Below are 18,364 nucleotides of genomic sequence, written 5' to 3'. Positions count from 1 at the left end.
ATCTTGAAGAACCTCAGTTACTGTATAGTGTGAGTAACCTTCTCTTTCCACCTCTGGCTAGTGCCACATTTCTTGCTCCATCGTAGGTACCTCATGACAACATTTTTCTCAACAGATTTCTTACATCATTCGTTGTCCTCTTTTCTGTCTTCCACCAAGTAGTATCCAGTCAAGGACTTGTCTAGGAATGTGGGGTTTTTTTTACATCTGTACAAAATGCCCAGTCCACTTCAGCCGTCTTTATCCAATCATTATCTCTATAGTCTGTTGGTCAGTCCTTTGTAACACATCAGTATTAAGTTACTTTATCCCGTCAGTGGACTGCAAGTATTCTCCATGCGTATCTCTGATGGAGTGTCTTAAGCTTCCAGTTGTGAGTTTCTAGCGTTGGCCATGTTTCAGAAGCAAATAACAATGTGGGTATCACATTGTCCATCAAGGAAGTGGGAGATGTACACCAAGTTTTACCTGGCAGAAGTCAGACTAGCAGACTGGCTCCTATACCCAGAAATATCTCTCTTATTGTAAGTCAATTTGGTGGGCTGGGAATCGAACTCTTTGCATCTGGAAAGGGTAAATTAAGTGTCCTGCAGCCCCTTGTCAGGACCCAGGAAATTAAGTGGTGAATGACCTCTCCCAAATTGGGAAAAGTCCTTGCTATGTTTTCCAACATTTTTCGTTGCTCCTCAGGACAATACAAAAGATAAGAACAAGAGTGTGGTAGTGAAACTTTTTATATCTTTCTGGCTGTGCTTTCAGGCCTGATTTAACCTAACATTGGATCTTTGAATGTCTCTATCTCAGAGAGGAGGTCTGTGTGTTACAGAACCAGTCCTCCATTGGGAACCAGTCAGGTTTAATATAAATATTTGGAAGAAGTGATTATTGCTGTCCTGGATCCCAAAAGAGAGAAGGCAACAAATAAAATAAATGTACTGGCTCGTGTGAAGCCCATAATTTAACTGCCATTGGAAACCAATGAAACATAGCCTTGTGTTCCTCCAGGTTTTTTTTATTGTGAGTGTATAAATGTGTCCTAGTAAAAGGGTCAATAGGATAATGTTCTTAGCATGTTCAAGAAAAGGAAATGTACAAATCCTGACATTAGATGCTTCTTTAGGGTATCGACCTTTATTCCAACCCTGCAAGGTAATAGAGCCCAACCATGGAACCCTTTTCTGTTCCTGTCAGCACTGCTGAGACTGAATTCCTTCAGTGGGTATCACATTTCCTGTCCATTAGGACAGGCCTCCCATAGGCTCTGATTTTCAATCAGATGATTTTTTTTTATTTGAAGTTAGGAGCTTTTTCTAAGAAGACCCATTATTATATTCTGAATTCAGATAGGTAGTCCTCACAACTGTCATAGCATTTATTCCCTACGTAAATTAAAGAAATATTCCTTCTTTGGTTAAACACCAAAATCGGGTCCTTAGGAGCACTGACTGTTTCAGGGCACGAGTAATCATGTCTCCTGTATTGAGTTCTGTAATGCATAAATTCACCACATTCGGCATATGGGTCATCCAGTCTTAGCCAACGCTATTTCCTTTCTTTTGACAGAAGTCTTCTATATGCCTTAGTGCCCAGGGGAAGACGGAAGAGATTTTATGTATCTTACCATGTTTTGGGTGAGCCTGCTTCCCACTCTGGGGGCACACTGCTAGGCACATCTATTGTAATGTGTCTGTGGAACTTAGCATGAAGAAGAAGAATAAAACTTACCTGTGCTTACCTGAAAACTTCCTTTCTTCAAGTTATAAGGTCCACAGATCTGGCCCACCCTGGAGACAAAAAGATCCTTCAGAATAGAAATGGAATTAACATCCAACAATTTGGATCTGTTGTCATTAGGTGAAATTTACCATGCTCTGCAGTAGGAGCAATTTTGCCTTTTTCCTGTAAGTTTTCTCAACTGGAAGGAACTTAAGAAGGTGCAACATTTTGCTGCAGCCAATGATTGATGGATCTTGTTCGGTCACCAAACAGCAAGTAGGTTAGAGTATCGTTGTAGTGAATTTCAGACAAAGGGAAATTTCGGGTAAGCATGCATAACTTTTCCTGTTCTTAATGTTCAGCTTTTTGCTAGCAAAAGCAAGGAAGTTGCAAGCATTGTGCGATCTGGCTTGACTTCAGTGGGAATTACATGGCTAAAACCTCACTGCCTTCTTAGAAAATTTATCCCTTTGCTTTACTTCCACATTGTGTGGTGTTTTTTTTCCGCTGGTCATTTTACTAAAATAGGTTTGACAATGCTTTGGGGCGGGTTAGGAGGGGCGAAATGGCTGTTGTTGCTGCATGTTTGATTTAATGGAGTGGAGACAGACAGATATCTGGCAGTTGACACATGGATGACATGACATCTGATGTAGACTTCTAGCTGTGCCAGAGACTTGCTAGGTGACCTTGGTAGGTCTCTGTATGTCTCAGTCTCCTAATCGGTAAAATGTGGACAATAGTGTAATACTGCCATAGTTGCTGTGAAGAGCTTTGAGATCTTCAGGTGGGAAGGTGCTGTAGAAACACAGGAGGAGGCGTTCTTTGTATTGGAGTACAAACCTTGTACGTGTAATTTTATGCCATACAATAACGAGAACATAAAATGTTAAAGCGGTTGGTTCTAAATCTAAATCCACAAGAATTCCCTTTAGTACTTAACATTTACTTTCAGCCACTTACAGGGGTGATGTCACAGGATACTTATGTGCTTTTTGTTTTACTTAATGAGGTAATGTGACTGGAAAGCAGTACATGTTGAGTTGGTCAATATTGTATAATCTAATTACTTTGCTGAGTTACCAACTATCAACTTTTCTTTTTAAAAATGTATAGCAAGCAGTCTTGACTGCCGATTCAGCATTCCCTCAGACTTCTAAATTATTTCTTCCAGGGTATAAATGAGCAGTGCAAGATTTTAGTTGCTTGTTTTTTTCCCCCCTTTTCTGTTGCAACGTCTAATATAAGGTATTAGACTGAGCCCTCCATTTTAGTGTAATTAAAATTTTCATTGTGCAATGTCTGTTTATATAGAGTTCTTTGATTATTAGACTGAACTGACAAAGTGTGATCCGTAACTGTGTATCTGAATATAAATCACACGTCTGGATTTTTTGCTTTAGAATAGTTAGTAATATAAGTAATCATTGAAGATTTAGTGAGTGTTTGCTCTCATTCAGGTAAAGTTTGTACTGTATGCCAATAAAATGAGTTCATGATGTCAAGGAAATAAACTACTGTAAGTTGATGCAAGCAAGTGTTTGAAATCTTAGGACAGAGCTGACTTGTATTTGTTTCATTAAGCTTCTACAAGCCACCCAATTACATAATACAAATAAGTGAAGTTTACATTAAAAGCATACTACTTTGCTTAAAACTCTGGTGAATTTAAATAAGTTGAGAGAGATTTAATTTTTTTGGTAAATAAAACTTGATGCTGCCATTGCCCCCAAATCATGGTCAACTCCAACAAGTATTTCAAAAAGAACATTTTCAAGTACTCATGGTGAGAAGTATTTTAAATCATATGAACTAGGGTTGGGGCAGTTACTGTTTTCTTACCAGCTCTTGTTAGTTTCTTTTAGCCAATATCAGTTATTAGAAATTTCAGTATATCATAATTTAAATAGAGCTGGAGTTGATATAAAACAGCAAATTAGATAATTATTTGCACTACAATATGGGAGCAAATAGAGCTATTGTGGTTTAGGATTGCTTATCATGGAGCAGGTATATGGTATAGACTTAGCTGTGGAGTTACTGTTCCTGAAATATTGTGTTCGGTTCTGGGCTGCTCAGTGTCGGAAAGATATGGACACACTGGACAACAAAAAGATTAGGGGGGCTTGAAGGGGTTCACTTTTTTACAGCGAAAGGATAGGAGGTAAACAGTCATTGTTAAGCCAGGCTGTACCTCAGAGGGGACATAACACCAAAGATGGACAAAGAATTTTGCAGAATGAGGCATGTTAATACAAATTAAGACAAAAAGAGAGAGAATGTAGAATGAATATCAAGCATATCTTCCTGACAGTTATGTAACACATTCGATTATGAAATAGTTCACTGTTTTCTTACAAAAGCTGCAGCACAAATAAATCAGTATAAATATTTCCCAAGCAGCCTTTATTTTGAATTTTAAGTCCTGAATAATTTTTTCAATAAGAACAGTGAAGCTAACTAATTCTAGTCACGTGGGCATGGCTAGATATACTGATGTTGCTACTAGGTCAAAGGCAGAGAGAGTGACTCAGTCACAAAATTAAATACTAACAGAGCCAAGAGTAGAATCAAAGTCTCTTGACTCCCAAGCCTGTGCTCTTATCAGCTATATGAATCTGATGCTTCTGAGTACCTCTACACTTCTGTCTGTCAGTAGGAGAGAGAGGCATTATAATACTACTAGCCATCTGTACAGACGATGGAGAACAGACGATGGCACAGAAGTCTTTCCTTGGATTTCATCACTGAGCCCATGACATGTCCATAAAGATGAGCTTCTAAATTCCACCAGTTCTTTATATATACACTTGTTCTGAGTCAAAAAGGACATGAGAAGTAGACCAGTTGAAAGTCTCTGGATAAAGATAAAAGGGAAAAAAACCAGGCAGTTCATAGTAGGGGGTCTAATATAAACCACTGAATCATTGAGAAGATGATGATGAGGCATTTCTAGAACAAATAACAGAAATATCCCCCTCCACCCCTGCCAAAAACAACAACAAGAACAAGCGCTGCAGGGACTTTGACAACCTTTTGTTTCAGAAAGTGGAGGAAGTAACCAAGAGCTAGGCATTTTAGGCTTGATTCTGACTCACATGAAGGAATTGGTTGTGAATCTGAAGGTTGAAGGCAGTTTGGATGAAAGCGATCATGACTTGATAAATTTCATGATACTAAGGAAAGGAAGGAGCGAGAGCAGCAGAAAAAGGCTAACGGACTTCAAACAAGCAGACTTTAACAAACTCAGAGATCTGATAGGTAAGGTGCTGTAGGAAGAAAATCTAAGGGATAAATAAGTTCAGGAGAGCTGGCAGTTTCTCAAGGGCAAAACTGCAAATTATACTGATGTGAAGAAAAGAGAGGAAGAAGAGTAAGAAGGCAATATGGCCCCATTACAAGCTCTTTAATGACCTGAAAATAAGAGAGAAATACTTCAGAAAATGGAAATATGGACAGATTTCTAAGAAGAAATGCAAAAGAATAGTGTAAGCCTGTAAGGACAAAATCAGAAAGGCTAAAGCACAAAATGAGGTATACCTAGGAAGCTACAAAAAAGGAAAGAAGAGTTTCTTTAAATATACTAGGAGCAAGAGAAAGACCAAAGGAAATGTAGACTCTCATGCAGCACTTCATTCACTGGAAGTCTATACTCCTGCTACAAAAAGGAAACATTTTAAACCTAAACTATAGTCACGATCCTCATTCCACCAGAGGTCTCAGTATGCCCCTAGGAGGAGATCAAGATCTTTTCAAGGCCAAGAGCTGTCTTCCATGGCAGCAAGTGTTTCTCACCAAATAACTGCTACATTGAAGCAGTTTTGACTTTGACTGGGGACAGCATGCCACCAATATCTCTTCACTTAGGATCATACCTATTCCACTTTTACTGCACTTGGGAAGACATCACTTCAGACAAGGTGGTACTCAGCATGGTAAAGGAGGAATATGTTATCCAATTCATTTCCTTTCCCTTTCCCTACCCACCCTTCCCATCCCTTTTTAGGACCCTTTTCACGAGACCATGTTACTTCATAAGCTATGGTCTCCTCTAAAATGGAGAGCGACAGAGGAAATTCCTTACCAACAGAGGGAAAAAGGTCTTTATACCTGATACTTTCTGGTCCTGAAGAAATCTGGGGCCTCTCCTTCATTGTATTTCTAAGGGCATGGCTACACTTGCAGATGTAGAGCGGTGTGGGTTAAACCAGCCCTCGGAGAGCACAGCAGGGAAAGCGTTGCAGTGTGTTCACACTGTCAGCTGCAAGTGGACTGGCGTGGCCACATTTGCAGCACTTGCAGCGGCATTGGGAGTGGTGCATTGTGGACAACTATCCCACAGAGCACCTCTTCCCATTTTGGCTCTGTGGCTTGTGGGAAGGGGGCTGGGGGGGCGTGGGGCATTCTGAGTCCTGTGCCAATGCCCCGTGATGCATCGGTTCGCATCTTCGCCATCCCTGTGCTTCCGTCCACATTTGGCACCATCTTTCAATGGTTTTTGTAGTGCGCACTCTGTCTTCCCTTTCGGTCTGTGGGAATGGATCCCGAACTGCTGAGGAGTATGCTGACGAGTCTCGCCAGCATGTCACGTTTGGCAGTCGAGTTATTCCTTGTGATCCAAATTGACAGTGAGGGCTCCGACTTTGCTATTGACTCGAGTAACGTGGGAGTTCTGTTGGAGGAGAAGGTATTTGTATTTGGTTTTGTATTTGTATTATTTGTATGTGGAGAGGCTTGCAGGCGCTTTGTACTGGGAGAGAAGCTGAGCCCTGATTAGGGGGCGGGGCTTCTCTGACTAGGGGTCCTATAGAGGTAGCCAGCCAGTCAGGCCCTGGCAGAGACAGCTGTAGCGGCACAGGAGCCAACAAACAGAGCTGTAAACAGGGGAGTTTCAGTGGGAGTTTGTAAGGAGAGTTTGTCTTGTGGTGCTTGTTTGGGGTTTGTTTTTGCTGTGGGTGGTGGTGTTTTGGTGTGGTTTGTGTTTCCCAGATTAACAGGATTTAGGTGGGAAGGCTGTGACAGATACAGAGGCAGCGGTGGGAGTGACCCATGTAGTGGAAGACACAATGAGGATGACTGGATATGGAAGCTGCTGTATGTATGTACGTGATCCTGGAGGGGGTACCCGGTAAGAGTATTGTCTGCATGAAATGCCCTCTGATAGAACTGATAGAGGAAAAGATCCGAGGTTTGGAGATGCAGATGGAAAGTCTGGTTGAGTTTAAAAAGGTTCGAGCAGATTGTGGAGCAAAGACATGAGATATCTGAAGGGAAAAGCTCAGACTTGCAGATGGAAGCAGGACTGAGGAATTCTGAGGGGAGACTGCTGGGTGAGGCAAGTGGTCAGTGGAAGCATGTGACTAAGAGAACCAGGCAGAGGAAAAGATGGGCTAGTGAAGGAGAAATAGAGCTCAAGAATAGGTTTATAGAGTTGGAAAATGAAGAAGGGACTCAGCAGGTAGTCACTGAAGGTGGAAGGGCAAGGAAGAAGAGAAGAGCGGCTAGTCCTATAGGAAAAGAGGAAGAGTCAATGGAGACTACACCAAATATGAGCCCCTAGAGGATACAGGATGGGTTGAAGAGGATTACTGTGACTCTGGGTAATGTGCATGACATAGTGGATGGCTTTGTACAAATGGGTTTCCCTAACTGCGGAGGGGGGATAGATGGGGCACATATTCCAATTCTGGCACCAGCCCACCTAGCCTCTGAGTATGTTAATCAGAAGGGGTATTTCTCTGTGGTTGTCCATACACTTGTGGATCACCATGGGCATTTCATTGACATCAACGCGTGCTGGTCCAGAAAGGTACATGACGCACTCATCTTTCGGAACACAGGCCTGTTCAGGAAGCTGCAAGTCGGGACTTTCTTCCCAGACCAGAAGATCACCCTAGGGGAAGTCGAAATGCGCATTGTGATCCTTGGAGACCCCACTTACCCTTTAATGCTGTGGCTCATGAAACCCTACACAGGGAGCCTTGACAGCAGCAAGGAGCAGTTCAACAGCAGGCTGAGTTGGTGTAGAATGATTGTGGAGTATGTTTTTGGCCATTTAAAGGGCCGCTGGCACTGTCTGTATGGGAAGCTGGACCTGGCCGATGACAACATCCCCACGGTTATATCCACGTGCTGTACCCTCCATAACATTTGTGAAGGGAAGGGTGAAAGATTCACTCAGGCATGGACCTTGGAGGTTCAACACCTGGAGGCTGAATTTGAACAGCCAGAGAGCAGGGCTATTAGAGGGGCCCAACGCGGGGCTGCAAGGGTTAGGGATGCCTTGAGGGAGCAGTTTGAGGCTGAAAGCCACCAGTAATGTCTGGTGCCCTGCATGGGAGTGAAGTGCAGTGATTCCAATGTTGTTAGGTGTCTGTGTTTGCTATGCTGACTTGCAGTGCCTGTTGCTTTCCTTATCTAAGGTATCTTTTACTTTATGCAATAATAAAAATGTTTTTAAAGCTAAAAAATTCACTTATTGAAAAGAAACACAACTGCTTGGGAAACAGGAAGGGCATGACACGTCTGTGCTATGTGGGACGAGCGAAGTGGGTGGGGTGGGGAACAGGACAGTCACAGATATGCGTATGTCATATACTCATCCTTCCTGTCTGGAGTGCCGTGCAATGAGTACTGCAATTTAGGCTGGCTAAAATGCATGGTGATGGGGTTGAGTGCAGTGTGTAAGGGTCGTAGTTTGCAGGGCTGGGTGGTGAAGCCATAGGTGTTGGAGGCAGTTGGTGGTGATAAGAACGCGGATGGTGAGGAAAGTGGGTTGGCGCTGACATGGGGGCACAAGGGAAAGAGTTTTGGGACAAGGGCTGTGGGGCTGGGGCAGGCATGGAAGTGCTCCGCCTGCATTGCTACGAGTGCCGTATTGAGTCTGCTTGGTGCTCCATGATGCTTAGCAGCTGCTCCGTGGTTTGGTGCCGGCTATCCGTTACTCTGCTGGCAGACCCTCCTTTCACTCTCCCGCCATTCCCGCAATTTTTGATTTTCATTAATGGACTGCTGAATCACTTCATGCAGCATGTCCTCTTTGCTTTTTTGAGTACGCTTCCTGATTCTTTGGAGTCTTTCGGCCATTGATAACAAGGATGGCTGGGGTCTCAAGGTTGCATCTGTAAAGGCAAAATGCAACGCTTAACAGAGGCAGCATTGTTCACATCAGACAGAGCAGTGATTCACAAATCAGACGTTGAGAATTATAACATTCAAAAACCAGTCGGAGAACACTTCAGTCTCTCTGGTCACTCGATTACAGACCTAAAAGTCACAATTCTTCAACAAAAAAACCTTCAAAAGCAGACTCCAACGAGAGACTGCTGAATTGGAATTAATTTGCAAACTGGACACCATTACATTAGGCTTGAATAAAGACTGGGAGTGGATGCGTCATTACACAAGGTAAAACTATTTCCCCATGTTTATTCCCCCCACCCCCCACTGTTCCTCACACGTTCTTGTCAACTGCTGGAAATGGCCCACCTTGGTTATCATTACAAAAGGGTGTGTTTGTTTCCCCCCTTCCCCTCCTGCTGGTAATAGCTCACCCTACCTGATCACTCTCGTTACAGTGTGTATGGTAACACCCATTGTTTCATGTTCTCTGTGTGTATAAAATCTCCCCACTGTATTTTCCACTGCATGCATCCAATGAAGTGGGCTGTAGCCAACGAAAGCTTATGCTCAAATATATTTGTTAGTCTCTAAAGTGCCACAAGTCCTCCTTTTCTTTTTGCGGATAGAGACTAACACGGCTGCTACTCTGAAACCTGTCTTAATAGACTAGGGCATCCACACTGGTCCTGCAGCGCTCCAGCCGGTGCGCAGTAAGTGTTATGCTTCTCGTGGAGGTGGATTACCAGGAGCACTCCAACCGCAGAGTCTGGGCGCTCTACGTGTCTTGCCATTGGGAACGCGTCATGAGTTAGGATGCCCGGAGCTCCTTTAATGCACTCTAACTCGCAAGCGTAGCCAAGCCCTGAGAAAGGTGAATTCATCCGAAGAATGAAGTTCAGATGGTGCCCTCGCTTCTCTTACTCCTTTCTTGGAGAATATAAGAACGACCATACTGGGTCAGACCACAGGTCCATCTAGCCCCGTATCCTGTCTTCCGACAGTGGACAATGCCAGGTGCCCCATAGGGAATGAACAGAAGAGCTAATCATCAAGTGATCCATCCCCTGTCACTTATTCCCAGCTTCTGGCAGACAGAGGCTAGGGACACCATTCCTACCCATCCTGGCTAATAGCCATTGATGGACCTATCCTCCATGAATTTATCTAGTTCTTTTTTGAACCCTGTTATGGTCTTGGCCTTCACAACATCCTCTGGCAAGGAGTTCCACAAGTTGACTGTGCATTGTATGAAGAAATGCTTCCTTTTATTTGTTTTAAAACCGCTGCCTATTATTTTCATTTGGTGACCCCCTAGTTCTTGGGTTATGAGGAGTAAATAACACTTCTTTATTTACTTTCTCCACACCAGCCATGATTTTATAGATCTCTATCATATCCCCCCTCAGTCGTCATGTTTCCAAGCTGAAAAGTCCCAGTCTTATTCATCTCTCCTCATATGGCAGCTGTTCCCTACCCCTAATCATTTTTGTTGCCCTTTTCTGAACCTTTTCCAATTCCAATACATCTTTTTCGAGATGAGGTGACCACATCTGCACACAGTATTCAAGATGTGGGTGTACCATGGATTTATACAGAGGCAATATGATATTTTCTGTTTTATTATCTGTCCCTTTCTTAATGATCCCCAGCATTCTGTTCGCTTTTTTGACTGCCGCCGCACATTGAATGGATGTTTTCAGAGAACTATCCACAATAACTCCAAGATCTCTTTCTTGAGTGGTAACAGCTAATTTAGACCCCATCATTTTATATGTATAGTTGGGATTATGCTTTCCAATGTGCATTACTTTGCATTTATCAACATTGAATTGCATCTGCCATTTTGTTGCCCAGTGATCCAGTTTTGTAAGATCCTTTTGCAGCTCTTCGCAGTCTGCTTGGGACTTAAACTATCTTGAATAGTTTTGTATCTATAGTAGGAAGATACCCTGAGAAGTCCTTGTATAAGAGGCCTTGGTATGAAGCCTGAGCTTTGCTGATATAAAGCAAAGTTATCAAAAGTCAACTGTGAGCAAACCTCTGGCTCTGCCTACTTGCAAGTTCAGAGAATCTGGCAAGAACAGGGCTGATGTTGCAGAAACACACATTTCTAAGAAGTGCTAGGCACGGAGTACTCACACAAACACATTCCTGAAGAGTGATAGCAGAACATCCCAATATCAAGGATGGTTCAAAAACATTCCTCAAGGACAACAGGAACACACTGACTCCTCCTAAAAGGTAAGGAACTTTTCCATTCTCATTGTAGTATAGCTAGCAGGGAAGTTGAACGTAACAGCAATTCAGTTAAGCCATCAAACAACTTATCTAGGAGTTAAGAATTTATTATTTATAAGGTTTAGGGAAACTGACTCTTTGGAAAAGAGATTGTGGAGACAACATCAAGGTGCATAATTCTGCCTAATGCCAAATACAAAAATGAGGAGACATGAATATGAGCTAAAAAGCCCAAGCTTTTTTTAAAAAAAAAAAAGTCAAGCAAATAGCAGCTTCTCTAAATACAATAATTAAATATGTGAAATATACTACCAGTAGTGTAATGTATAAAAAGAGGAATCAAGTCTTTAACTACAGAGAGTAGAATACAAAATAGGTGATTGGGTTGTGGGGGGGGAGGAGGGAATCTTTAATCTCTGAAAAGTCTAAATGCTGCTTTTATTTCAGAAAAAAGGAATTATTGAGACTTCTATTTTGACACTTCTTCTCTTTGTGTGATACAATAGTTTTGTAATCTAAAGGAAAACTGGCCTGTGTTTTGTCTGCATCATTGATTGTGCGATAGATTAAATACATTGATGCTGCTGGATTAATTTGGGGGACCTTGGGAAATCACTTAATGGAATTTGGTCCATGTCTGCGTAATCTTTTTGCTGGAGTAATTGAAGATGCTGCTTAATAAACTTTATAAAAACTCCCAGTTGGTTGATGTCTTTCAGAGGTTTGTGTCTGAGCACAAAAATGACACACGCTCTGTCTTCTTCCCCATCATCCCCCACCCCTCTTAAAGTTTTCCCCAAGGAAAATGTTTAATGTACTGTAATGCTGGTGCCTTTCAGAAAGTGACCTCAGTGACTTTCTGACACTTTTCAGAAAGTGGCGGTATGATTTGTTCTCTGCAGCTCCCTTGGTAACACATACATTCAGTGGAAATTCTGAAGCCTCATCTCCTTCACTGTTTTTCAGATGCCTATTTAAAAAACAGTATTTGATATTCCATTACCGGTGATGAACTGGTAGATATTTACTTTTGTGTTTGGTATGAGAATATATATGTAAAGCAGGTGTTTTTATTGACTAAACTGTTTTAAAATGTGTTTGCATATACGTGTAACGTATACATGCATTTTCATAAAAATATTGTTGTAAAGATTTCCATTAATTTTATAGCTTGTGACATTATATTCTATTCATGTTGAGAATTCCCTGGGACTAATATAATGCATGATTAAGTTCTGAAAACACAAATTCAGGAAATAATAATACTTTGCACTTAAATAGCGCCTTTCATCTGATGCTCTTAAGTCTTTTTCCAGATGTTAAGCATGTCAACATAGCTGTTACACCCTTTTTGCAGATGAATAAATGGATGCACTGAGTAGGTGTGACCTGCCCAAAAGTAACAAAGTGTATCAGTGCCAGAGAAAGGAATAGAGCTGAGTATTCTCGAACAAGAATTCGTTTAAAAAAATCTGTATATTGTGTATTGTTTATGCATGAGATTTTAATTAGTTTTATTCCTTATTTTGCTTAATTTCAGAGGTAATGCTGTTAAGATTTGGGTACAGTGTTGGGATGCTGAATTTATTTATCTCAATATATATTGAGAGATGTTGATACTGATAGATGTCGGGGGTTATTGATATTGTTAGGGGTGTGTGTGTGTGTGTGTATATATATATGTATGTGTGTGTTTTTATATATATTTATTATATGTGTGTGTATATATATTTATTTTAGTGTGTGTGTATGTATATAAATGTATATAAAATAAATCAGTGCATATCCACTATGAATGCCAGAAGGTTTATATTTTTGATTGTCTCAAAATTGCAATATACAGATTTCTGGCATTGATATTGGATATTCAGTGAGCTCTAAAAGCCAGTAATCATTTAACATTGTCATAAGTACTGTACTCTTTTGATGATGATAATGTGTTTGTCCATTCAAGCTATTTGACAATGTATATCCATTCTAAATTCTTTTACCCTTTTTTCAATGTAGGTTGAAACAAGATCAAAAGTATGTACGTGATGAAATTGGCAAAGTTCTGGAGCGGGAGCGGTCTGCTTCAAATGAGCATTTGACTAGAGCCATTCTTAGAGAGAGAGCTGCGGCAGAAGAGGAACGCCTGAAGACACAGCATTTTGTAAGTGCAATAAGTTTTTTTATGTAAATGTGAAGGTTTAAAAACAAATGTCAGTGTCCTAAAATTTTTATGCTTTTGGCAAACTCTTTTGTAAAATATAGGAAGTAGAATGTTTCTATCCCCCCGTAGTGCTTTTCCTCTTTAGCAAATATGATTATTATCAGAAGATTTCTTCTCTTTGCCCTGTTAATATCACAGTCCTTAAAAGAGCAGCTGCTTTAAAACTGACAGGTCCTTTTTAGTGTCACAAGTATGTCGCTTTTTGGGAGAAAACTTTTATGTGAGGAGAGCATTTAAATAACTAAGATGCTAGCCTGGTTCATTTTCAGTATTTAAGTGTTCGGAGATCTGGTTAGATAATGTGATATTAAATTACTGAATACTTTATCACAAACATTTATATATAAATGTGTATTAATAAAGGTACATTAACAGTGTGGTTGGTTAAACATTGACTGATTTTAAGAATTTTCCAAAGACATAGGCGCCGACTCCGTGGGTGCTCCGGGGCTGAAGCACCCATCGGAAAAAAATAGTGGGTGCTCAGCGCCCACTGGCTGCTCCCCCAGTGCCCCCTGCCCGCTGGTGGCCCTGCCAGTGAGCTCCTCCCTCTCCCTCCCAGTGCCTCCCCCCTGCCACAATGAGCTGTTATGTGGCGTGCAGGAGGGGCGCGCTGGGGGAGGGGTTGGAGCAGGAAGAGGAGGGGTTGGGGGGAAGGGGTGGAGTGGGGGAAGTGCCTGTGGTGGAGTGGGGGGTCAAGCAACCCCAGGAAACTCAGAGAGACGGCACCTCTGTTCTAAGATACAATTTTTTCTTTTTTTTTCTCCTCCAGCTTATTTATACTGGAGACCAAAATAGCATGTTTATATACGTGTGTGTGATTTTTTTTTTATGGTTATGCCCCAAACTTCAATACCAGCTTATTGAAAAAGTATGTACTGAAGAGCTGTATTTCATGAGAGCTGATATATAAAACCTCTCTGACAACCAAGTTGTGAAATATAGCCGGCTGTTTTTCTCTGAAAACTGACACCTTAGATTGCTGTCCATTTCAAATGTATGGCGGATTTGTAGCTTCCCACATCAATCGCTGCGGTTGCCTTTGTAGTGCTCAGGGAGAAGTCCCCATGACCATTCTTTGAGGCTTGAAAGCACCATTTTGCTTAAAAAAAAAAATAAATAAATTTGAGTATAAGCAATGAACAAATGGGTGTTTGCAAGCTGAAAAAAATCTAAGGCTCTATCTTACAAACCATTATGCATTTGGTTAACTTCACTCATATGAGCATTCTCATTGAAATCAATGGGACTGCTCATGTGAGTAGAAATAGGTACATGCATAACCCTGGAGACTTTCCCTTTCTGAGAACCATAAAAAGATGGTCAGCATGTTTTTGAGAACCTTAAAGTGCAGCTAAAATACACACATTCTTGTTCAACCCATGTAACACGGATTGCCAGTTGGAGTAGATTGTCTGTGCAACCTTGCCTAGACCAAGAGATTTTTGTTATCCTAGCTGAACAAAGCTTTGGAGGGTGTTTTGCATGGGCTTAACAGGCTTTTCTTAACTTATTTGGTTCTGTAATTAATTTATTCATCGTGTTGAGAGAGAGAGAGACATCACCTTTCCGACCTGCCAAAAATAAAACAAAACCTGATACCTGCATGTGGAAAAAGGCCTATTTTCTCTGAAAATTCTGAACACTGAGGCTTTTCTTATCACAAATTTAAAAAACAGCTTATTTTGCAGAAATGTCACTTTTCATTGTTAGGTTTCACTTAGCCTAGAATGCATCAGCCACATCTGCCTGGTGAAACAACCAAGAACTCATTGTTGATTAATTTTGTACTTACTGGCTGGAGGGTGAGGATTTGTTTCAAGCGGAGATGCAGCTGCAGAGGAAGATGCATGTGTCATTTGTTAGGGAGGGAGGGAATGGAATGATGTAATGTTTAAAAATCCTATGCAATCTTTTTTCATGTGGACCTTCATTCAGAGAATCTCACTGCCTTATGGTGGTGAGGGCACCTATTGCCTGGAATTTGGGATGGTCCTATGGTGTGTACAACAGCATGCCTTGCATGTAGAGGCAGCCTATCCAATTGGGTGTGGCACAGATTTTGTGCTTGTCGAACAGAAGTCAGCTTTCTGAATTCTCTGCCAGTGGCTTGCTATGTGATTTGGGCAAGTCAGGTAAACTTTTCTGCACCTTAATTTTTCAATCTGTAAATTTTTGAAACATGTTGAGAGACCTTTGAGTGAAAAGTGCTTCGTTAGTGCTAAATTGTTGTTGTTACTGTTGTAATTCATTCATTTACCTAAATACTGTCAGGTGTCAACTTTGCCATTTTTCAAACTTTATTAAGAAACAAAGCGGCTATGGATCTGTTTTAGTTCCCGATAATCTAATTAATCTATATAACATAACATAACAGTTAATCTAAATAAATGTAAACTGTCTAAATGTGTGGCTATGGGCAACCTGCTGTGTTCTCAGGTACCAAGTAACACTCACTGTCCTTTAAATTTTTTTTAAAAGCCACTACTTTCTTTGTCTGCTGCTGGTCAGTTTACTCTCTTGGCTCTGTCTCTCACACCTCATATTTAAATGTTGGTATTATCGTTCATTCAAATTAAATTCTAATCTCTTTAAGGCAGGGGCCATATTTATGTGTCTGCTGCAAAGTCACACAAAAACCTCTGACGTTATACAAGTAGTTTAACTCTAACTCTAACCTTTTTATCTTTTCTTTAACTTGATCTGGAGTGTAAGATCCATGGTTCAACTCTTTTCATGTTATTATTTGTAAAGCATTGCACATGCCTACAGTGCTGTAAAAATGAATGTCCATTGCTGATCCTTAATTGTTTTAATAGTGTAAAGAAAACATAAATGTTATGGTTATGATAGAGGAAATCAAGTTCTTTCCCCAGCATTTTCAACCATTTTGGTTGAGACCCCTTCTCATAAGATTAAGCCCACTGACATCTTTTCCTCACAGATTGAAGGAGTACCTAGGGGGTTCATCTGTACTCCTAAATATAGTTTCAAAAGTTCATTATCTTACTCCTAACAGGATAATTCCTGCAGTTTTTGTTTTTCCCTCCAGCTCTCGCCCCATCTATTAGCATTTTACTCAGATCGTAAATGGACATTCATTCTGAATGATACAATACTCAATTTGCATATGACCAACCAGGGTGAGATAAGCATTTGTCCCCTCTTCCCCCCCCCAAGCCAGGAGTATGTGGATTACCATTTGGTGACCTGTCTTAAGTCACGGAGCAAGAGACGATAATTTTGTGTGTGTGTGTGCACACAAAATTATCGTCTCTTGCTCTGTGACTTAAGAGAGGTTTCAGAGTAGCAGCCGTGTTAGTCTGTATCCGCAAAAAGAAAAGGAGTACTTGTGGCACCTTAGAGACTGCATCCAATGAAGTGAGCTGTAGCTCATGAAAGCTTATGCTCAAATAAATTCGCAAATTGGATACAATTAACTTAGGCTTGAATAGAGACTGGGAGTGGCTAAGTCATTATGCAAGGTAACCTATTTCCCCTTGTTTTTTCCTACCCCTCATCCCCCCTTCCTCAGACGTTCTTGTTAAACCCTGGATTTGTGCTGGAAATGGCCCACCTTGATTATCATACACATTGTAAGGAGAGTGATCACTTTATATAAGCTATTACCAGCAGGAGAGTGGGGTGGGGGGAGAGAAAACCTTTTGTAGTGATAAACACCCATTTTTTTCATGGTTTGTGTGTATAAAAACATCTTCTGTATTTTCCACAGTATGCATCCGATGAAGTGAACTGTAGCTCAAGAAAGCTTAAGCTCAAATAAATTGGTTAGTCTCTAAGGTGCCATAAGTACTCCTTTTCTTTTTGAGTTAAGAGAGGTCACCAAAAGGTAATCTATATACTGGGTGGAGGGGACAAATGCTTATCTCACTCTGGTTAGTCATATGCAAATTGAGTATTGTATTGTTCACAATGAACGTCCATTTACAATCTGAGTAAAATGCGCTCTCTCTCTATGTATATAATTCGTCACATATTTTCTATACAAACATCTCACAATGATTACGCTGATCAGTGTGACATAGGTTTTCATTAGCGACCTTATGTGACATTGTTTTGGTGAACCCAATTAATCCTTGTATCTCTATATACTCCTTGCCATCTGATGCTTGGCATTGAAGAAGTCCTTGTGTCACAATGTTAAATAATGTATCCATTTTTAAATGATAATTTAAAAAGAAAAGGAGTACTTGTGGCACCTTAGAGACTAACAAATCTATTTGAGCATAAGCTTTCGTGAGCTACAGCTCACTTCATCGGATGCATTCAGTGGACTTATACAGTTTATACTTCCACAGAAAAGGGATTTCTGAGTGCTAAATCTGTTATTTTTGGTCAGTTAACCTCTCTTCCTCAGCTGTTTTAATATTCTGTACTGTGGTAGCACCTAAGGTCTCCTCCGCTGATAGGGGTCAGTTGTGCTGGGTACTATACAAGCATATGGGAAAACATTAAACCCTGCCTTGAAGAGCTTACAGTCTAATTAATACAAGATGCAACAGATGACTACAACAAACAATTGGAGAGAAGGGAGGAAGAGGAAGATGGTAATAAATTCATGGCAACGTAGGCTCATGTGGTTACTCAGACTTGCTTTGTGGGCAGTTAGAAAACTTTTTTAAAAAATTTATCTTTTGAAAGTCCCCTATTTAAACCTGTGCTCTATCATTAACATTAGTGCCACCCTCCAGCATTGCTAACTTTGTTCTTAACATGTCTTCCTCCAACATCCAGGACCTTACCTCTCCTCTTCCCCAAATTCCCCTCCGCTTTGGGATTTTTCCCCCATTGGTGGGGGCAGAAAGGTGTGAGGGGGCAGGGCAGGGAAGAGAAGTCTCCTCTTGTTTCCTCGGGTGTTCTTGGGGCTAGAAGAGTGTTTTGACCCCAGTGGCTCTATTCGACATTGGTGAGGCCTCATCTGGAGTACTGTGTCCAGTTTTGGACCCCACGCTATAAGAAGGATGTGGAAAAATTGGAAAACGTCCAGCAGAGGGCAACAGAAATCATGAGGGGACTGGAACACATGACTTATGAGGAGAGGCTGAGGGAAATGGG

General features: G+C 41.1%; 1 protein-coding gene across 4 annotated transcripts in view; it reads left to right on the top strand.

The window, feature by feature from the left end:
* The window catches only part of CHCHD3 (coiled-coil-helix-coiled-coil-helix domain containing 3), a 239,683-nt gene that overhangs the window by 68,621 nt on the left and 152,698 nt on the right, over positions 1 to 18,364 (top strand). For all 4 annotated transcript variants that reach the window (XM_048836700.2, XM_048836699.2, XM_048836702.2 and 1 more), the window contains exon 4: positions 13,084 to 13,228. In XM_048836700.2, coding sequence (XP_048692657.1) covers positions 13,084 to 13,228 — 145 coding nt within the window. The remainder of the gene's footprint in view (positions 1 to 13,083; positions 13,229 to 18,364) is intronic.

The sequence above is a fragment of the Caretta caretta genome, chromosome 1, assembly GCF_965140235.1.
Source record: "Caretta caretta isolate rCarCar2 chromosome 1, rCarCar1.hap1, whole genome shotgun sequence".
NCBI lineage: Eukaryota > Metazoa > Chordata > Testudines > Cheloniidae > Caretta > Caretta caretta.
Note: the sequence above shows the minus strand (reverse complement) of the source record. Positions and strands in the feature narration are given on the sequence as shown.